Genomic DNA, 23,635 nt, shown 5'->3' with positions numbered 1-23,635 from the left:
ACATTCAGGGAAATGTATTGTACATTTGTTTTCATGATTGTGCCCAGGAGATTACTTTAAGCTTACTTTAAAATCGGTAGAAATCATTCCCAATACTGATAGAAGCAAAGAAATACCAGACAAAATAAAGGCTCGAAAGTTCAAACTGTCACAAGAATGGTAAACTCGATTTCTTGACATCCTGAACTAAACTCAAATTTCTTGAACTGTAACCAATTTCAATCCTTGCAATCCTGCACTTTATTTCGAAACTACTATTTTTGCTTTGCTCTATAGCATTTTTATCCAACTAAGCTGTATATTTGGTGGCATTTGGCGATACAAGGTGGTAATAAGCTGAGTGAAAATTTGCTCTGTCTGCACGACAGCGTTTCTTTATGCCCGTGACGGAGGCAGATCTTAATTGCAAAATGCAAAACACAACAGTGTGGACTGTACAAACTAGTGCCAACTTAGTTCGTGTCGCTTGAAAGCAACACGATCAGCAAAACTTACATTGCTGATGAACATGTCGAAATGGCTTCGTAGACTTGAGCCATATAAATTGCTCACTCCATTTCTACAAACAACATATACACTACACTTCACAAAGCTTCTTACCAACAATATTAAGCTTCAAAGGCAGCTGTAAATGTGTTTCGGAACATGCAGAAAGATCCGGCAAAACACCCTCACGATAAAAGTCACAGTCGATAGGTTTCGAGCTTTCCACTGGCAAACACCATCCCGTCCCCTAGTCAAATAATCTCAGAGGACACGATCACAATGCATTTTCATTGGAAGAAACAACAACACATACAATTGGTCAAAAGGTGTTAGACATGTCTGCCACGTAGGACGAAAGTGCAACGCTACAACGCCGCGCTCCTCCGCCCGTACCGGTTGTTTGTAAAGCACTGGTTCTAGTTCATTAGCTATGCCACCAGGCAATTTCTCATCAAAGGGAAAATGGCGGATGAACTGAAACATTTTTTGAGTTCTTGATTCCGCTCATGAAAGCATCCTTTAAGGCGAGCAGCGAGCTGTTTATATCCTGTAACAATGGTCGAGTTTCAAGCAGTAATAATGGCGGCCGGCACAGGCTCTCGTATGTTTCCTTTGACTGAAAGAATTCCTAAAGCGTTATTAGCAGTAGGTAACTTGCCCGTAATCTGGTACCCCATCAACTTGCTCGACAAAGCGGGATTTGAAGGTGAGTAGCGTTGGTATAATATTCAGTGATCATTTTTATAACTGCATTCGGTGTTACTATAGAATACAGGGCTACTTTTTTAGTTATAATAACTGTTTACAATTTTTTTAAAAAGATATAAGTTAAACTAGCGGTAAAAAACGACGTTTCGATCTCTTTGAGATCATTTTCAAGTTGAAGAAAAAAGGAATGAAATATACATATATAAGTACAAATTAGGGCGTGAGAATGTCAAACGACAATGTCAATCGGGAATCACATCAAAGAGCAGCATGGAACAGTCCCAAGTGACATATATCGTGATTTTAAGATCTTGAGAAAGTGCCAAAGTAAATTCGACTGCCTGATCTACGAAATGCTCTTTATAAAGGAGCTTAAGCCAACCTTGAACAAACAGTCAGATTCAATCCGTGCAAAGTTATTTATATAGGTTTTTTTAAATAGTATTTTATTATTTTAACACTTACATTTTAGCGCTTGTATTTACATAATTTATCGTTTGACATTCTCACGCGCTAATTTGTACTTATATATGTATATTTCATTCGTTTTTTCTTCAACTTGAAAATGATCTCAAAGAGATCGAAACATCGTTTTTTACCGCTAGTTTTTATTCCGAAATGTTTTTCAAGAAAACTACTCATAAGAATAAGTTAAACTCCCAGAAATATAAGCTTAAGCTTAAGGACGTTCGCGCTTAAATTTTCCAGTTGATAGTTTTTTTAAATTTTTACTGCAGCCAGATAATGAGTTACTTGTGTCAGAAATGCAAGAGAGATAAAACGTGAGGAAAACTACCCTGATTTTGAAAAATTGGCACACATAATTCAGCATGGTCTACAGGGGTTTATAGTTTAAAATATCGAAGGTGAGTCAACCGAGGCAAATGGTCTTAGTCACAGTTTGTAGAAGTGTGTTTGTTACATAAATAAGTCCAAATGTTACCAACATTTTCACAAAACTTAACCTTTCAAGAGGCAGTTGAAACTGTCGCACAGATAAATTAAGAGCTAAAGACAATAGAATTCTTCTTCTAGTCGATAGAGTTTCTTCATTTTTTGAACTAACATAGAAAATCAGTAGAGAAAATGATCCATCAAGTGAAAATTAGGGGTCACCAAACAACCAAGATCATTAACTCCAGGAAAAGCTATAGCAATGGCCATCTGCCCTATCATTCTTCATTTTATTACTTAGCACACGTGCGTGTGCATGACATGGCGTGTGAATTTGCATGCACAGTAAGGATGTGCAGAAACAATTAGTGCTAATGTCCTTAGGTGCAGTATGATTCTTAATACCAGTTTAAATTCATAGCTTCTGGAGGTAGCTAGGGGTAGTGAGAACTCAACCACCATTGCAGCAGGCAGTTGGGCTAGTTGATTCTATACTTAACTCAAGCCTGCAAATAATTTTTGTCTATAGGCAGGTCATTTGTCAGGGCAAGGACCAGTTTTGGCCTGACAAAAAGCCAGTCCGGTCGGACAAAAAAATTGTTTGTCGTTAGAAATTAAAAAGAGACATTTGAGACATTTTGGTATTTTAGTGCAGACTCTTCGCCAAAATATTGGTTTTAAATTCGAAAAGCTTATAAGTCAACTGAGTGTAAAATCGCTACTAGCACCAGCAAGGGGACCTTTACATTACTTCTGGTATTATTTTACCTGTTGAAAATTGACAAATTTACAAACGTTTATACCCCTAGTCACACAAGGGTTTCCAACGTAGCAAGTTTCCCAACACGTCTAAGGAAAACGGGAAAAGCGATGAAACAATCTCCCGCGTGGACATTCAGAGACTTGAAAATTGGCTGAAATGAATTCTTCAACTTTTTCTGAAAGCAAGTTTCCTCTGGATGTTTTTGGGGTCAATTGAATAAAAAATTTGCATAATTATTTAAAATGTGCAATTGGAGGTGGTCGTGACTATAAAGCGTGACTAATCTGTACATTCACGCTTTTCACAAAAACATTTCTGTGGTACGGAAACTATATTTCAACCACACTGACAGACGTAAAAAAAACTATAAGAGTTAAAAATTAAACTGATTTTTGATCATACGGACTAGAAAAACATTTGGTTACGTTTTAGAGGTTTTAAAGTTTTTGAAAGCGATTGCATACAGATAAATGAAACATGAGTATTTGGGCCGTGTATTCAATTTCCATACTATTATAATCGGGTCAATGTGTTATGACTGAAAATTAATTCCACAACACTTGGTAGCAACAAACAATGAGTAATTACATAAGACCTCAGTTTTTAGTAGTTTTTCAGATGAACGTAATTCAGACTAAATGGGGTTTCACGATCTTTCACAACGCCATCGCAAAATGCGTAAATTAACATGTAGGGATAGTGGTGCTGATGTGGTGTGTTTACAATTCGACATAATTATAACATTTGAGACGACGCACTGCGCATGATAAAATTCTCAGAATTGGAGTAAAAACAAAACCAATAACAAAGCTTTTTTGCGTGGTATTGTGTGGCAGTATAACAAAATAACTTGTCCTATATTCGGCCAGAAATTTCCAGTTAATATATTTTTCATTTAACTAGAAATGCCCAGTCAGAGTGTCTGACCAGGCTAAACTTTTACCTGTCAAAACCTCAAATTTACCGGACAATTGTCCGATGACTGACTGTTATTTGCAGGCTTGCTTAACTTGCCCGATGGGCAATTAAAATTTTTGCGAGGTGAAATTTGAGAAAATTCAAATTCCATAAAGGGACTGTACATGTAATAGATTGCGGGAGGCGCGGTGGCCTCATGGTTAGTGCACTTGTCTCCAGATCGAGCGGTCCGGGTTCGAGCCCTGGCCGGGGACATTGTGTTATGTTCTTGGGCAAGACACTTTACTCTCACAGTGCCTCTCTCCACCCAGGTGTATAAATGGGTACCAGTGAACTTAATGCTGGGGGTAACCCTGCAATGGGCTAGCATCCCATCCAGGGGGGAGTAGAAATACTCCTAGTCACTTCATGCTACAGAAACCGGGATAAGCTCCGGCCTGATGGGCCACTTGGCTCGCATGCAGACTTCACCTACCTTACATGTAATAGATTAAAAGATTGTTTCAATTTCAGGCTAGTGAAAATGACCGTTGGGCTAGTACATTGTGGTTATAGCTTACCCAAAGGCCAAGTTTGAAAACTGATTTTCTTCTGTGCACCTGCATAGTAAAACCTCTTTGAATTAATACTAATCTATGTAAGCAAAAGCTCACTTGCCTGATCATGGCCACTTTTGGAAAGGTCCACCCAGTCTTTTCCTTTTTGAGCTCTTGTAAGTGACTCATCAACATACAAAGAAACTTGTGTGTGATAGCCGGGGGCTAGTAGATGATGTGATAGGGCTAGTTGATTCCATCCTTTCCTTGACTGATGGCAAGTGGAATTTTTTTCAAGAAAAATTGAGAGAAAAACTTTTAAAGTTTTTATAGGGCAAGTAGGAAAACTGATATTGTTTTGTCTGCTTCATATTGTCCATCCAAGATTATCACAAAGCTTTGAAGTACAGGTTACTAAACAAATACTGCCATCTTTTTCTAAAGATTCAGATAGATAGCCCAAGAGTGGGACTAACTGAGATCTTGTATTAGCAAATTTTCAAGGCAGTGTTTGGTCATTACTTTCATATTTTACAACGGAGAATACTATTAATAAGCATTGATTTTACCTTGTCAAGGCAATATTCTTAAAGCTCTTGTAAGAGAGGTCCTCTTGTCTCAGCACGTGGTTGGCATGGCAACATTATGTATTCGAATATTTACTTTTACCACACGTGAACAGTGACATAAAATTAGTGAGTAATGGATGGGTAATCTTGATCATTGATTAATACCAATGAGAGAATACTATATTAGACAATAAAATTCAACAAAGACTTACATTCTTTTCCAGAGATAATCATTATAGTACTGGATTCTGCAGTTACACAGTTTCACCAAATTTTACCAAGTGTTTGTAATCCTAAACTAAAGCTGGACTTTGTCACCATTCCGGATGATACAGACATGGGAACAGCAGATGCTCTTAGGTACATCAAAGATAAAATAGAGGTCAGTAACCTCCTGAAGGAAATTTATTGTACAAACACTGTTAATTACATGTATCAAGGTATGTACAATTATTATACTATTTGACCTGTGCAATACAGTCGAACTTCCATTATTAGCTAATGGGGCCACCTCTCTACAACAGCAACCTCTGTACAAAGGCCACTTTTTTTGGTCGCGGCAGATGATCCATACATTCAAGTCTTATTTTAACCTCGCTACAACAACCAGCCCTCTACAATCAATGGCAATGGCCACGAAAACTCACCCCAACTGCCAATATAACCCCTCGATAACAGCCAGTTAATCAATGAATGACAAATGGTATTTTCAAAGCCAATTTTCTATTGTAAAAGATCACAAAATTTGATTCATACCACATGTTGGTCTCTGTTTGGTCTATCTCTTGTTTGAAGAACTGGGCTGTTCCCTTTTTTCATAATCCGCAAGAGTTGTCTACCTGTAAATTGAGTTGATTAGCCTACACCCTTCCCCCAACCTGAAGGAAGGTTTTTTATGACTGAGTTGTCCTTTGCTTGGTTACAGGCTCTGGTTATTTGAATGTACCAGTTGGACACTTGCCTTTCACCACTGTAATTTGGCTACATCAAATTGAGCACATGTAATATGTCACTTCATTGACAGAGCTCATTTTGGGTGGAAAGTCATTTTTCCACATTTATGACAAAAGTATTTGCGATTTTTTAAATCATGTGAAGATCTGTTACCAGTGCTTAATCTTTATAATATTAAAAATTAAATATAATTATTACCAAGTGAACATGATTTCCTTTCAGAAAGATGTTTTTGTTGTCAGTTGTGATCTAGTAACAGACATTGCCCTTCATCACCTCGCTGATATTCACCGGAGTCATGATTCAACTCTTAGTGCTTTTCTGGCTCCTGTTCCTCAAACAAGTGCTGATAGAGAAGCAGCTAATAATCCCAAGGCAAAGAAGAAAACAGATAGCACAGGTAAAATGGAGAGTGATCAGGCCTTTAGCCAGATGGGTGTCCAGGTGTCCTGTGCATGGCCACTTTTTTATTTTGATGTCTCAAAATTGCTCTGTTAATCATGAAATAAACAACAAACAAATAACATCAAACACAGTGTGGCATGCCACTTTTAAGTTTTAATACTATGAGCATGTCTAGTCGATTAGCAGTATGAGCTAACTAGTTGCCTTGTGAGATTTTTTGGTTTTATTCAATAATTAAAATTGTTCACAACTGTGCTAAGGAAGGTAACCTCCGTTGAAAGACAGCTAGATTTTAGAAAGGCTGCCCAATATTATCTTAAAGTAAAAAATGAATGAAAAATGTTATCTTTAAGTATAATTATTGAAGAAATAAAGATCTTGAAAAAGACCTGCTGGGCAAAATCATTTTCATCGTTTGTAGGAAGTACCAAAAATTCTAAACTTGGTCAACCTTTAAGAGTCACTGACTGGAAATATTGAGACTGGCTGGCCATTTTAGAAAAATCGAAAATCCTGAAACTTTGCCTAACAAACGCTTTTAGGGAGCCACTTTCGAAAATATTATTCCCATTTTCTTAGAATTTAAATTCCTCGAGAAATTCACAAAAAACAAAAATATAGCTTTTTGCCTCATTAAATATGCAAAAAATATCTGGAAAATTGACAAAGTTCTCGGTATTCGCATTGAAACAATTTACAAAACTAGAACTTGGGGTAAACTTAGCATAAGAGCTTTACTTTTCTTCTATCTAACAATAGGAAGTTTTAAATTTTTTAAGCATTTTGAAGGATTCCGTCGACCATTGAAGAATTGCCTTCTAAAGCCCCTATGAAAACGACAAAAATTGCGTAGTTTTACGGGCTTAAAACGTATCTTGGTATGTCTGATATGGAGCTAAAACAAGTACTGTGCAAAAGAGTGTCGTTTCTACTATAATAACATGGAAAAAATTTCTGGGCAATCGAGGTTCACACAGGTAAAATGCAAAAGTTCGCGACAGTCTCTTCTCAAATTTGCATAATGCAGTATGTTCAAAGAACTCTATCGTTGAGCAGTATAGTCTGTTTTTGTTCCATCTGTGGGCCATGCTTTGTGGGAAATATACAAAAAGAGAGTTGATCCATGTCATTATTAAAACATTGTTTCATTATTTCCCACAGGATACAAAAAAGCTATAGAAAAAGCCCAAAATATAAGTTCAAAGTTACATACGCTACATGTATTACATGACTGCGTCATGTAAGAGATATTTTCAGTTAGCTCCAATTGGAATTCGTCGATTATTGAGGTTTAGACACTTGCTTATAATAGAAGCATATAGGGGTTTGTCTTTCCCGTCTATGCACACTCCATTAGTCTGCAAATATTCGAAAGGAGACTGGTCTTTTAAAGTATTTTTTAATCATTGTGTGTTGATTTTGATCTTGATGGAAAGCGGATTAATTAGATACACTAAATGAAACAAAGAGGTTTTCTTAACATGACCCAGCTAGACCAAGGAAGCAGGCTTTCTTGAAAAATAGAGTAAGACTTTTCGATGTCTATTCCACGATCTGACCTCAGTTGGAATTCGGCCTAGTCCAAACGTCGTGCTTCTGTCATGCCGAACTCAAATAAATTTGACAAAAAGCTATAAAATATTCAAATATCGCATTTAATTCATTCGCACAGAAGATCGGAAGAAGTTTGCTTTGCTGAAGACTTTTTTAAATGCTAGAAAGCAACTGCAGCTGATGCAGCAGGATATGAATTCACAGGGACGGCGGAGTCTTTTTTCAAGCGAAGGAGCGGGGGGAAGGTGGGGGGCTTGAAAACAAGCGGTGCCGGCGCAAGTTTGTAGTGGGGTCTAGGGGCATCCTCCCCCAAAAAAACATTTTCAATCTAGGGGCTCGGAAATTGTATTTTTGACATTCTCCATGGCATAGTTCTTAAGAAAATCATCCTAGTGGATGAACTATAAAATGACAGGTACTTTTAGTGCATTTACAGCAATATATTTTGAAAGTATTGTGCGCTTGATACATCTTTCTCAGCCCTCCATGATATATCACGGCCTTAGTCCTGACTGACCTGCACTTTTACACAAGCCCCCCTGTGTGTGGGAAGGAAGTGCACGCTGCGGAAAGGTTAAAACTATGTAAACATCAAAAGCTTCCTACAGATTTGGTACGAGGTTGTAGCTTTGTAAATTCTTGGTAAATCTGTAGTCAACCAGACTTTTTTCGTTTTCTTTTCCTTCTTCTTTATTTCTTCATTTGTACCTCATACTAAAACAAAATAAACTTTCATCGTGGTAAAAAGTGAAGGAGGGGGGGCTTAAGCCCCCACCCCGGCTCCGCCGTCCCTGGTTCAGATTGGCACGTGCATGGCAAGAGCACGCCGTTCGAAGCCAAGTCGCGCTACTGCCATGTGGAATGGCATTAGGCCTGCCGTGCTATAAGTAGTCGCGCCAACTTTAATTCAGCCTGCCGAACTGAGTGCATGCATGGTTTCAAACGTTGTGCTACTGCCACGCTTGAGTCGAGGTTCTCGGTATTCGCATTGAAACAAGAACACCAGATAAACTAAGCATATTGAAAGCTTTATACTAATTAAATTTTGAGGGGTTTCGTCAACTGTCGAAGAATTCAAGCCCCTATGGAAACGGTAAAAATTGGGTAATTTTACGGGCTCAAAAGGTGTTTGAGTTTGCCCAATATCGGGTCGAAATAAATACTCTGATTAACTTTTGGTCTTTTTCAATCAGTATTTGGAACAAAAAATCTGGGTGGTAACAACGTGCGCCAGCAAACACAAACATTTTTCAGGCTAGGTGAACCTTTTTTGCATAATTGACCAAAATTGAAAAGTCTCTTCATAGAATAACTACTTGATATATTTCTAACGGTGTTTTTTGTCGTTTTTGGTGTTGTCAATTCCAAATAACAAAGAAAGAGGGAAGATCGATGGTTAAACTGACAATGGTTTACATAACACATTATCCCCTGTCATATTTTTCGGCTCAATCCCCATAAAAGGTACCGCAAAAGCTCTCGCAGTGGACCTTTTGAAGACTGAGTCCCCCCCCCCCCCCCCCCCGTGCCAGGGGGGAAAGAATAAAGTTTGCATGCCGTGTAGCGCGACTTGGCTTCGGCATGCTCTTACGTACTGTGCCAAACTGAATTCATAGCCTGCTGCATCAGCTGCCATTGCTAATATTTGCTGCAATTAATATGGCCTTCAGCAAAGCAAGCGTCTTCAGATCTTCTGATCGATTGAATTCAACGTTTGGAATCACCGCTGTTCTCTTGTCATTGCCGCTGCCTGGACAAATTTATTTGAAGTCGGAACGGCAGAAACACGACATTTGGACTAGGCCAAATTCCAACCAAGGTCAGATCGCAGGATCGATTTCAAACAGTCTTACACTATTTTTCAAGAAAACTTGCTTCCTCGGTCTGGCTGGATCACGTTAATGAAGCCTCTTTGTTTCATTTCCTGTATTTAATTAATTTGTTTTCCATCAAGATCAAAGTCAAGACACATGTTAAAATTTACTTTAAAAGACCAGTCTCCTTTCGAATATTTGCAGACTAATCCAGTGTATATAAACGGGAAAGACAAACCCTGATATGTCTCTATTATAAGCAAGTGTCTAAACCTCAATAATCGACGAATTCCAATTGGAGCTAACTGAAAATATCTCTTACGTGACGCCAGTCACGTAATACATGTGGTGTGTTTAGTGATGTGACTTCGAACTTATATTTTGGGCTTTTTCTGTAGTCTTATGTACCTAGCATGAAATAATGAACCAATGTTGTAATAACGACATGGATCAACTCTCTTTTTGTATATTTCCCACAAAGCATGGCCCACAGATGGAACAAAAACAGACTATACTGCTCAACGATAGAGTTCTTTGAACATACTGCATTATGCAAATTTGAGAAGAGACTGTCGCGAACTTTTGCATTTTACCTGTGTGAACCTCGATTGCCCAGAAATTTTTTTCCATGTTATTATAGTAGAAATGACACTCTTTTGCACAGTACTTGTTTTAGCTCCATATCAGACATACCAAAATGCGTTTTAAGCCCGTAAAACTACGCAATTTTTGTCGTTTTCATAGGGGCTTTAGAAGGCAATTCTTCAATGGTCGACGGAATCCTTCAAAATGCTTGAAAAATATAAAACTTCCTATTGTTAGATAGAAGAAGAGTAAAGCTCTTATGCTAAGTTTACCCCGAGTTCTAGTTTTGTAAATTGTTTCAATGTGAATACCGAGAACTTTGTCAATTTTCCAGATATTTTTTGCATATTTAATAAGGCAAAAAGCTATATTTTCATTTTTTGCGAATTTCTCAAAGACTTTAAATTCTAAGAAAATGGGAAAAATATTTTTAAAAGTGGCTCCCTAAAAGCGTTCTTTAGGCAAAGTTTCAGGATTTTCAATTTTTCTAACCTGGCCAGCCATTCTCGATATCTTCAGTTAGTGACTCTTAAATATTATACGGTAATATTAATTGTACCCCTTTCATCTCTTTTAGAAAATGTTACAAACATTAAGCTGAACAAAATGTTATCATGAATCATATACAATTAACCTTTGACTCATGATCATGGTGATTTGTTACACAATGTTCACCCATTGTATACTGAACATCAAAGACAACTAAGTAGCAGGTTCTTGGTTCTCTTGGCCACCTGATTTCATCTTGTTATTCTATTTTTTTTTTTTTTTTTTTTTTGGTTTCTTGCTTGTTCTGCCTTTGCTTTGCTCATGCAATGTGATCATGTGTTCAAGTTGTTTTAGGTAATACTGTGAGTTTGATATAGAGTAAAAATATTAACTTCATACATGTACATCATATAATATCATTAGAAGTTAGTCTAATAGTGCTTATCCTTTATACTTAACAGGTCAGCTTGATTACATTAGTATTGACTCAAGAGAGAACAGACTGTTATTCTTTGCTACAGAAGCTGATCTGGATGAAACCTTAATGATAAGGAAGCCTCTTTTAAAAAGGTAATTTCAACATGGACTGGCCTTTAATTTTCACTGGTGATGGACTTAATGTTTGTTTTGACAATTCAGCCATTTTGAGAAAGGTCACCCTATAAAATTGTAAATAAAGCACATGCAACAATGCTAAAAAGTGCCACTGTTAGTATTAACTAGGAAACAGCAGTGCTCTTAATGAAGCACCACCCTGGAATAACTCACATGACAGTGTAAGATTTGATAAGATCGAACTGTCACCCTGAACAACAATGGGGTGCTTATACAAAGAGATTTACAGCCCTATGCAGCTACTTGACTCATGTTTGAAACTGTTTATTCACCATCAGTCACAATAGCCCTAGCACTAAATAAGCTTTTTTGTTTTTTTCCTGTTTCCAACATGTTTGGATAAAAATGATATTTGATCAATACTTGTTGTTAGTATTATTCAAATCCTTTCCTTAGTGGACACCTACCTTGAATAAGAGCCAGATTACCACATTGAAAAATTGAATAAGTGTTACAGCAGTAAATATGGTATATATGTTATATATTAGGTACTGGTAGTTTTTGTTGCTTGGTCACAGTTCATGGTGTTATTAATAGCATGATGGTCAGGAGGAGAAACCTTGGATACAAATTTCAAGCTTTCGTTCCAAATCGTTCTAATATATTTTGGGACTAGAATGTCCAAGTTTTGTTTCAAAATCTTTTTCTTTTTTTTTTTTGTCACTGGAGTCAGATCTAAGTTTCGAAATTAATATTTCATTGCTGTATGTTATAGATATCCTTGCATCAATATTGTGAAAAATTTAATGGATGCTCATCTGTACATTATAAAGAAATGGGTAGTGGATTACTTGGCTGAAAACAAGTAAGAATTATTAATCAGTATTAATGTTAATATTAATATTAATAATAATTATGTCTATCATACCAAACATGGGAATATATGAAATATCATATAGTTATTTAAACTGTTGGAGAAAGATATGCCACCCACCAGAGAGATGGTTATTCAATATAAATGCAAATTAAAATAAAGCATGGAAATAAACCTGTTCAAGCCTGAACTCAATTGTTTGTCTTCAACATGGGCAGGTATATTATGAACCTACAAACCGACCAGCTCCCAAGTTACTTGAAAGCTAATTTGATAAGAGTAAAGTGTCTTGTGTAAGAAACAGAAATGGGGCTTATGCAGAACTATTCAGTATGAAGATGCATTTCACATGCATGCTCATTTTCAAACTCATTTCCATGTGAATGGTTTTCCATGAAGACTTGATTTGAATCAGAGGCAAAAAGTAGCTCAGAATTAGCATTTCTTCATTCCACTTTTAAATTTATGTTGCTGCCACATAGATAGGCTCTTTGTGTCTAGATGGCATGTCAGTAGTTGGCAGCAAAGGTAGTCAGTTACCATAAATTGTTTCTACTTCAAGATGGACTGCTATGTTAGTCTGCAGTGCTGCATTAGCATCTCAGTGTACTGGTCAAGTTTTCAATTTTTTATTGTAAGAAATATTAATATGGTCCTGTTGAAAATGATACAGAGTTTCTTGTTTCCTTCCTGTACTCCCACTCAATGAAAATTCTACCAGTTTTTGTTTGAACCGTGGACATAACATGAACTGCTTCATGGCATATTACTGATACAGTATCTTCCCTTGTTGTATAGTAACTTAATTTTTTACAATAACTGTCTAATTTCTCACACACTGATTGGCTCATTTTTATCATCAATAAGAGTACAGACGGATAAGATTTTAATTTATGCAAGCTTTCAAGTTCAACTTTCAGCTGTCAAACTGCCAACTTTTTAACCAATGAGATTTTATGGAATTTTTTAAGTAGCCAATCAAAAAGGGAGAAAAGCTATTGACAATGTTGGCATCACATTGAATAAAATTCACTTATATTTGAAACTAGATGCAGAGGAGGAATCACGGAAAACTTAACTGAAGCTACTTCCATATTAATTATTATTTTGTAATGTTGTTTTTACACGTCCTCCCTTTAAAATTTTACTATCATATAGTAAGCTACTTTGTACTTAAACTTATAGACTACAAGTAGTCCCTCTTTTGCTTAGTCTGTTGTGCGTGATGTGAAAGAAAACCACGAGAAAAAAATGGCCACGCAAAATCCTGGGGGCAAGGAGCACGCGAAAGGAGGGACTACCGCCTAAGCCCAAGAGTTTGCTCTTTCACGGCCGAGTGATTTTTTGGTGTAGGATTTCTCATCTTGACGTCCTCTTATTATCGCCTGTTGTCAATAACCCTGGGAAATATCCTGAATAAAATTGCTCTACTCTACTCTTCAAGTAGCCAGGCAAAAACATATGCCGTGAGAAGTATATCTTTGTTCAGTGTTCGTTCAGCGACACTGTCCAAGAAGTTTTAAAAAGAAGAAGGCGAATGGGGTATCTTGTAACAATTTTCGCTGTGTCTGTAGGTGTAAATCTAAAAGTTATTGTGAAAATTTCAAATGCAGAGTTTCAACCGAGAATTTACTGGCATCATGTGTTTGACATAGGAGATCATCCAACTGCGGTGAAATGTTTGCCGATAGCAGCAGAAAGTTTCAGGTGAATGTCCGGTTTCAAGTGAAAGTCTGGTTCAATCTTTCAAATGGACGGCAGAAAGGCCAGACTCAGTGAATATATATTCGCTGACTTGGACAATGCTGTTGAGTGGCGAAATCACTAAGAGGCTTGCAGTCGGGTTTGCCAAACAAAACACTGGATAAATTTAAATCTTTCCAAAGCCTGTTGGCAGATTCGCAAGAATATCACAACTTGCGAAGCGCGATTCCAATGCTTTGATTTGCTCTGGTACCACTTCAATTTGTTCTGCTTCCAAAACATTCCTGCAAGACGTCACATGTATCTCGAATGTTGACAACGTGTTGTCAAATGTTGACAATGCGTTGTCAATGCTCCTAACATAAGCCAATCATATTTTGCTTTGTGAGAGCAATGTATAATTCAAACTCTTGGGCTTAGGCGGTGGTCCCTCCTTTCATGTGCTCCTCACCTCCAGGTTTTCGTGCGGGCATTTTTTTCTCACGGTTTTCTTTTCAACAGACTAAGCGAAAGAGGGACTACTCGTAGTCTATTAATCTTAGAACTATATGTACATCAGGAAAATACTGAGGAAGAGAAAAATCAGTGGAAAAAATTACGACCAAAAATTATCCTCTGGGGCCGACATTTTGGGATAAGTTGCCAATTGGCTCGTTAATAAGAACATTCATTTCGAGCCGTATAAGGCATGCAAATTTTGAAAAAAGTATAGATTTTCATAAGTTAGATGAGTAGTAATAGCTAAAAAAAGTAAAGTGAAGCCTTAGAGCCAATGGCTCATAGCTGTCGGAGCTTGTCCTGCTTTCTGTAGCATGAAGCGGCTAGAAGTATTTCTACTCCCCCTGGACAGGATGCTAGTCCATCGTAGGTCACTCCCCCACAATTTGTTAGGTTTCTCCAACAATTTGCCAGTAACCATTTATACTCCTGGGTGGAGAGAGGCACTGTGAGAAGCATGCAACACCGTGTCCCTGGCCAGGGCTCGAACCCAGACCGCTCGCTTTGGGTACAAGCGCACTAACCATGAGGCCACCGCGCCTCCCAATGGGTAACTTGTCTCTTAATGATCACAACTGTTATATTCCTGTCGTAGGTCAATTAGTTCAATAAAGGGTGAGCTTATTCCCTATTTGGTGAATAAACAGTTTCAGAAGCATAAGAAACTGAATGACATCATCTCGGAATCCATTGACACCAGTGTCCAGGAATCCAGCAACATTAAACTAGGTAGGAGTTTAAAACAACTTAAACAAGATTTAAACTAAATGTCTATTGAAACCTCCCTCCCCATCTCTAGGAGGTCCCATTTCTTTCTGTAGACCATAAACCACAACCAATTCTCTTTCAATGAAACCTGGTCAAAATAAGTCATCTGACACACTATCCTCTGAACAGTTTGTGCGTAATTTAATTTGGATCAGTTGTGAATGTGAATTATTGTTAATGTGACAGTTTAATAGTACATTGTTGACACAATTTTGTAAAGACTGTTTTTGTTAAACTGTTTGCTAATCAAAAGCATGATTACTTTTTATCAGTGATAAGCAGTAATTTGAAATGTTTTTGTTTTTTTTGAAAACTCTAAAAGTAAAAATAAATAATAATCTAAATTTTGACGCTACAAATAATGTTTTTGGAGATCAAAATGAGAAATCTAACTGTAGAAGTTCACAAACACAATGTTGAGAGAAAATTACATCTAGTGTAGGGATATAGAAGCAAAATAATTTAACATAATAAAATTAATGATTATCAGTAAATATGTTACTGAAAGCTATAGTTTATTGACAGGAGGTAACTGTCTGAAACTTACTGCTAAGTAGGAATTTGATATTAGCACTCGGGGTATTTTTGGGTGCTTAAAGGGGGAGTGGGGGGAGGTGCTTAATGGAGACAACTAAAGATGCTTATTTAAGATGAGACACTTTTATTACTTAATAGTTAACTAATATTATTTTCTGGGTTTATCAAAGTGCTGAAACTAAACCTGCTTAAATTTTATTTGATGTTAACTCTCAAAAGTAACAAAATTATATTGTTCTTGACATAAAACTTATTAAACTCAGCTTGGTTTCCTTGGAACTTATCTGATAAGAGGTCAGAGTAATATTATTATGGCACATTCATTTGAAAAGGGACTCAAATTGCACAAGACCTTCAAATTACAGGGTTTGATTGAAAAAGGACAAATATTAGAAAGAAGCTACATGTCTGTTAATCACTATGGTAATTGATACGGTAACTGTGATTGCTTTACAGATATTCATGACTTTGCAAAAGAAGATGACATTATGTCATACACAAGGGAACTGTCCTCTTGGAGTGGCACACTGACAGATGTTGATCATACAAACAGCATCCGATGTCATGCATATGTCATGGAAAGTGGAGTCTGTCTTCGAACAAATACCGTTCCACTTTATATGGAGGCAAACAGACAGGTTCAGAACTTTTGAGATCTGTTTTAAGTAGTTATGTCTATCTCACTGTATTTCAATCTCCTCCTCCCTTGAAAACCACTTTTTTAACTGACCTTGTCTAGGATGACACTTTCCTCTCATGAACAAATTAAAATACAATGGCCACCTTTTTTGTCTGGGTAGACAGTCCATACATTTACTCTTATTTCAACCTCTGTACGACAGCCGCATTTCCACAATGGCAACAGCCATTGCATCCCAACTTCCAAAATAACCTCTTGACAGTCGATAGTTAATCAACAACTGAGAAACGGTGTTTTCAAAACTCCATTTTTAGTGCAGAGTGCACTATTGGGATGGTTTTGGGGCTGCCTGCCTTTAAGGCACTAAGGCGCTACTGCATAGGGCGCTATGGCACTAAGGTGTAAACTTTAATGTTTGTTAAATTAATTAATTTCAATTAATTAATTTGTCTAGAGGCAAGGAAGTGGTGCGGGTGGGGTGGGAAAGGTACATCTGTACTCTATGTAAAACATGTTCCATCGCCGTCACTTGGATATGAACATTGCAAAGCTATATATTTGTTTCAGGTAACCCCTTACTCTCCTTGTGGTACCACTCTCTTTGGAACAAAACTAATTCGCTCTAAACACATGTGTAGATTAGTTAGCGTTGGTGGCTTCTATATAAGGTGAAGGAACCATTGCATATGGAATTGCGCACAAATGTTGAGTGGTTTTCCTTATGGTAGAACTCAACATGTAAGACGAGTGCGTTCTAGCATCGTTAGTGTTATACACTATCTTTCCATGTGGTATTTTATATGTCATGTCATGTGACCAAGGATGGCAGATATTTTTCAGGTAGCGCCAATTGTCCCTTTTTATGGCAAAAGTGAAACGTCACTGTGGCTGTGTAACTTTTAGAATTACACACATCTGTTGTTTCAATCTACAATGATAGTGTGTTTGTCAGGGTTCAAATGTATTGCTTCTCCTTAGCAGCTTGTTTATTTCTTGCCTTAATTGTGTCTGTAAGAGAGACCAAAAAGTTCCCAAGTTAGTGGCTTTAATATTCTGCAAATTTTAAATTTGTGACAAAAGAAACCAGGAAAGTGCTCAAATATTGATGCAGACTCCATGGCACCTAATGAAAGCACAAATTAATTTAATCTGTCTTTGAGGAGACTCATTCATATTGGCCAAGTAGCGCTGTTTATCTTCAATACTTTTCGTTGAAATGCTTCTCAGCCATCAATATCGTTGTGTGTTAATTTTGAATTGTTTTATTGTTAAAAACAAAGGTGGCAACAGAGAAAGAAAGTGGTATTTCGTGACTATCTGATAATTAAATTAGTTCTTGTTCATCAGTGATAGGAGAATTTGCATTTTTAATAAAACAACATCGTTTCTGTTCCGTTTCTTCATCACTTCATCAGACATTTAACCTTCTTTCACTTATCTCCAAAAAACAAGCACATCTTCCGTGTGTTTTGGAGAAAACAAGGGTTTCATATTACATGCCTGAGTGAGGAAAACAAAAGTATCAAGTTACAAAGTTGGCGTGAAGAGCTAAATTGTCATGTTTGCTGCCTCAACATAATATTGAATTTAAAATGAACGAAAATCAACTTGAAACACCAGTAGTAATTTGCATATAATTTTTGGACCTTGAATGAAAATCCAACCTTGAAACATACACACTGGAAAAGCCCTAGCAGACTACCAAGGTAGACACAAACCGGAGGTGAACCGAGCAGGGGTGAATACTTCTGGGACTACCGTGCCAGAGCTATCAATTGCATTCTGCATTATCTGAGATTGTCTCACTAGTTAATTTAAAAGCTAGATCACAAAACTTGATTCTTATTGCACATCATTGGTCTCTCTTCCTGTTTGGTTTCTGTTTTATTAAATGATATATTTTCATTTTGTTAAGTATTTATATGCTACAATTGGCATTTGTACAAGTAAAAATGATGCAACCCCACCCCCAAAAAACAGGTGCCACAGTACACCCCTAATCCCTACCTCATGTGGGAAGGTTTAACTGCAGTATAGATATTTATTGTATGGCTTGTTCTTGCAGCTGATATAACGCATGCTCTGATTGGCTAATTGTAGGGCATTATTCTTCTGTAATGCCCACAGGCCGATTATGGTCTTGCAAACACCAAGCAAAAAGCCATGTAATAAACAACTTATTAACCTCAAGCGTTCGGTCTTTACGGGAAAATCTCAAACCTCGACCTTGCCATAATGACCTCGCTATTGCACAGTCAATACGGCATGGTCTCGGTCTGAGATTTTCCTGTCCTGTAAAGACCTCACTCTCAGTTAATAAGTAGTTGTTATTATATGGCTATGTCTCACAAGGACTGGGAACTACCGAATTCACGAATTTGATTGGCTGAAATCGATATTGACCGCGGTCTAGATTTTCCCATCTAGACCGGCATCTATACTGGCATCTAGACCGGTATCATTTTGCGTTGAAAAAGTAGCAAACTAAAATACAAAAAGGTTCACCATTTTCTTTTATTTTCTTCTCAATCATTTATGGAAGTGCCAAAAAGCCTGATGACAAGAAAAAAAAGAAAAGAGGACGAGCAAATTTCGGCAGGTTTAAGTTAAGCTCATCACCGTTTGCAAGCAAAATGTTAGCAAACCAGCTACATTAAACAAATTAAAGTTTTCTTCTTTGCCATATAATAATCATCTTATTAACCGAGCTAAGTCGGTCTGTATGGGAGAATCTTGACCTCGGTCATGTGTACAGACCTCACTACGTTCGGTCTGTACTCACGACCTCGGTCAAGATTCTCCCATGCAGACCTCCTGCTCGGTTAATAAGAGCTAAATAAATATAGCTGAAAATATAAGTTAGTGTGAATGAGTGTGCAGCGGCCAAAGTAACAAAGCTTTTGAGTAAGCATCTGTTTCTTTATGAATCATGGAAAGAAAAATTTGAACTAAATTACTGTCATTATGCAATCATGTATATCAGATTGCTTCATTTGCATTGTGCCTTTTGCTAATTTCTTTGAGTACCAATACAGATTCTATGTGAACCACTCTACAGTGTATTTACTAGCACATTTAATTCATTTAAATTTAATTGTTTTTCAGATATCAAAGCTCCTTCCTTCTCTATCCACAAAGGAGATTCCCCTTATTCACCCACTGGCTACAATTAACCCTAAATCACAGGTAATATTTTGATTTATTATTATAGTTGGCTGAATTTAAAACATTAAGCCAATTCAAGTGATGGAGGTGAGGAATAAAGGGAAATCTCTTCATCCTCAGTTTCCCACTTCCTCCTTTTGAATTTCTCTTTTACATACAAATGCTCTTTCTTCCCCCTTCACGCCCTTCTCCCTTCCTCCCCCCCTCCCTCCCTTCCTTCCTCCCTCCCTCCCTTCCCTCCTTTCTCCCTTCCTCCCTCACTTCCTTCCTTCCTTCCTCCCTCCCTTTCTTCTTTCCTTCCTTCCTTTCGTCCTCCCTTTCTCCCTCTCTTCCTTCCTTCCTCCCTTCCTTCCTCCCTTCCTTCCTTCCTTCCTTTCTTCCTCCCTCCCTCCCTTCCTTCCTTCCCATGAGTTTGTCTTTAAAACTGTTATATATCATCTCTCCACTTCCTTCATCACTTCCTCCATTCATCTGTTGTCATTGACTCAATATTATTTATTCATATAATTAATTGTTTGCAGGAATTGTTCATTACACTTTTAAAGAGGCTCTGAAGTATTAATTAAAAAAGAATCGCAAATTGATTACCTGAAAAAAATTCTAGTTTGAAAATCTGGGGGAAATGCTGACCATATCATTTTGTTTTCAATATTTTCATCACTATCAATGATTCTTGAATCATTTTTCCCCATTTTGTGTGAAAGAAAGCTTTAAAGTCTGATTCTTGCCTAGTTGAAAAATACATGATTGTAGTAAGTTAGGTTTTAATATCAAGTTAGGACGTTAGAGATCCAGGGAAAAGGGAAAAAGTGAGGAGCAGTTCTCACAAAAACTGTTGATCAATAATTTGTTGTTAGCTGACTGTTGGCTAAAGTTAAACGCTTGCTGTCTGCCGACTGTTGGTCAGCAATCAGTGATATTCATGACAGTAATCTATTTGTATTAAATACAAATTGAACGGATTACTGTCAATCAAATTTTGATTCTATGCAGCCACCAACAGGACTACCCTCAGCAAGACAATCACATAGGAGAACTTCTCAAGTCTTCTCGCTCAGGGTTCAGGCCATTTACTTTGTCTGATTACTGTTTTCCAGGTGGGAAATGATTGCATGGTGGATGAGAGTGTATCTATAGGAGAAAAAGTTTCAATAAAGAAATCTGTAATAGGAAAACACACAACCATAGGAGAGAAAGTCAAGATTAGCAACTCTGTGATTATGGATCATGTAACAATAACAGAGGGGTAAGTACGGTAGTCTGAAGTGCTCCTAGGTTGGGAATACTTGTGGTAGTCGTGTTTTTTTTTTTTTTTTAATAATAAAACCAGATTATTGTAAACCAGATTTGAAAATGTTTACCAGATTTTGGAGCAACCACAGATAATAAATGTGGCGGCATGATGGCCTAATGGTTCTACCTCTGGCTGGGTTCATTGCATTGTGTTCTTGGGCAAGACACTTTACTCTCATGGTGTTTCTCTCCACCCAGGTGTATAAATGGACATCAGTAAACTTAATGCTGGGGGGTAACCATCCGATGGACTAGCATCCCGTCTAGGGGAAAGTAGACTGAAATACTCCCAGTCTCTTCATGCACAGAAACCTGCCACAAAACTTGATTGCAGACTCTTTTTTAGGGATAATGAATAATAAGATAACACTTTGTACATGTGCATCTCATCCAGGTGGAATACCATTACTAGTACATTAAGCTTCTGGTCACTTACGTAGTAAGTTGCTGTGTCTTTCCTTGACCTTCAATAACTGACAGACATCGTGAACAATAATATTGTTCATTGCACATGGCAAAACAGTTGAATGTCCTTTTCAAAATAGGGCGTTAGAGTCCTTCTATGAACGGCAGTGCGTTTAATTTGGTGTTTTGCCATTTTCCTGACTCCAACAAAGTGGCCTTAGCATGAACTTGATCAATAAATTATGGGGAAGCACCACCAAACAGTGAAAATTGTGATCTACTAGTCCTGACTGTGCTAGTTACTGATTTTTCAGGGATCAAAAAGTGTAAATGTGAAACAATCATTAAGTTTTATAAGTTGTCTAAGAGTCATTTAAAAATCTGCGGACAAGCAAACTACTATGACTGTAACTTAAAATGCCTTTCTCATTGTGGCAACCAAAATGATTAACTTGTAGTTATGGAGTTCAGTTAAGTATTTAATATGTATGACTTTGGCATTAAATGCTCATTATGCATCTGATATAAGCCCAATAAATGATACTTATGGGTGTTTGGTTTGGGAGGCTTCAGAAATGCTTAATGATATTATCATTTGTTATAATTCATTGTTTTTAAATCTTTTTGTCTTGCCAGTTGCAACATCCAGGGAAGTATTATCTGTACAAATGCATATGTCAAGAAAAATGCCAGCCTTAAGGACTGTCAAGTTGGAGACTCACACACCATTGCTGAGGGAGGTTAGTGCCTCAATTTACTAACGTATGGTGTAAATTATAAAACTGAATTTTCAGTCTAAATCTAAATCTAAATATTATTTCATCGGCAACATCCAGAGGACATCACGCCAACACTGAAACATTAAAATGATGATAAAAACTAAAACTACAAACAAAACTAACAGAAATTGCATTTAAAAATAACCTAACAAAGTTTACTTTTAAAAAATAGCAAGGCATTGGTTAATTTACCAATGTTCCTTCCAAACATTTCTTCTCTCAGCTTCTTGACGCTGGACACATCATAGTTCAGCAAGACTGTAGTCCGCTGTTAACATTTGTTTGTTTGTTTTTTTTTTTCAGCTGATCTCAAGGGAGAAGCTTTGATTGCTGAACAAATGATGGACTTTGAATAAAAAAAGGACAGAAATTTCAGCGGCAAATCTGTGTAAATCTCTTTGTGGGATGACCAAAGAAGCCTTGAACCATTCTCATAATTTTAAATGTATGAGCCCAAAGAGCAAAAACAATATTTCTGTACCAAGCTGGTATTTGAGATGTAACTACCATTTTTCTTTTCCAGGGGCCCACTTTTTGAAAGCCCTGGAAACTTTTCAGGCCAGGAAAGCCATTTTTAGTTCATTTGTATCTAAAAACAGAGAGGTGTATAGGCCTGAAACTTCTTGTATGAAAGGTTTGAGATTTTGCTATGGCTTCCCAGGTGCAAAAACATTTCAGGACCTTCGAGAAATGAGCCTCAAGACTTGAATATACAACATGGAGCTGGTCAAATAAATCATACAAATTTTTATTTATCATAAATATGATTTTATTGGTCTTCACAGCAGTCAGCTTTGTAAGTTAAAACTAAGGGAGACAATATTTTTGCTAATTATCACTATTTAAACATGAGCTCCATTATTGCACAACATCTAGTTTTCCTTGCAAAATTAACAATGTCAAGCAAGCAGATGACAGTGAAATTTTCTGAAAATCAAGCAAACCGGAAGTCTCACAATATCCAATATACAGTGTAGCAACCTGAACTAACGTGTTTGTGATAAATTGTGTTTTGTTAATAAAATCAGACTACAAGCTGGGTTCAGTTTTCAAAGTCAGTAGAAATCAACTGTGAGAGGTCTAACTGAAGCATGACCCACTCGCTGATCTATAAGGTTAATTAACATAGAATTTAATAGAATGTATTACAATAGTTTGTGCATTAGCTCTTTTTTTTGGCCAGAATGCATAAAAAACCATAAGTGCACTCCAAGGGCCCTCTATTAACCAATACGAGGTACAGTGTACTTGTTCAGGCAATCAGATTGCAATAACAAGCCAACACTAGGTTGTGCTAATGTACATTTTTCACTGAACATTTAAAATTTTTTCCATATTATATACCACAATAAATGAAACAAATACTCTGAGACAATGACAGTCATGCATAAATATTTACATTAGAGATTATTTACACATACAAATAAATAACCGAAGAAGCTCATATATTGCCTGGCTAGGGGTATTTCTCTGTAGGAAAGCACAAAACAAGGATTGCTAACTACTTTCCCATTGCCTAATCTCCATTTTTTTGTGGATGACTTCAAATATAAAACTTGTCTTTTCGGTTCTTCCGTTCTCATGAGAAAAATTATAATACAACCTTAAGAACTGTTAATTTTCTCTTACTATTTTAGCCTTGAGCCCTTCTTGGAAAGTCTTTGTTAGTAGCAAATGTGTTCCTTTCTGAATATGTAAAAAAAAAAACCATTTCCCCCCTTAAACAAAACAAAACCCTTTAA

At 37.0% G+C, this 23,635-nt stretch overlaps 1 protein-coding gene across 1 annotated transcript; it reads left to right on the top strand.

Annotated features, from left to right (window-relative positions):
• The first annotated feature begins 846 nt into the window (after positions 1-846).
• LOC145467690 (translation initiation factor eIF2B subunit gamma-like) lies at positions 847-23,337 on the top strand. The gene is made up of 11 exons (XM_081451293.1): positions 847-1,192; positions 5,099-5,256; positions 6,051-6,228; positions 11,137-11,245; positions 12,006-12,095; positions 14,902-15,035; positions 16,068-16,249; positions 19,357-19,437; positions 20,514-20,662; positions 21,751-21,854; positions 22,197-23,337. Exons 1-11 carry the CDS (start codon positions 1,042-1,044, stop codon positions 22,247-22,249), a joined length of 1,389 nt encoding a protein of 462 aa, XP_081307419.1. The 5' UTR covers positions 847-1,041; the 3' UTR covers positions 22,250-23,337.
• Positions 23,338-23,635: the final 298 nt, after the last annotated feature.

The sequence above is a fragment of the Orbicella franksi genome, chromosome 14 (genome assembly GCF_964199315.1).
Source record: "Orbicella franksi chromosome 14, jaOrbFran1.1, whole genome shotgun sequence".
Lineage (NCBI taxonomy): Eukaryota > Metazoa > Cnidaria > Anthozoa > Scleractinia > Merulinidae > Orbicella > Orbicella franksi.
Note: the sequence above shows the minus strand (reverse complement) of the source record. Positions and strands in the feature narration are given on the sequence as shown.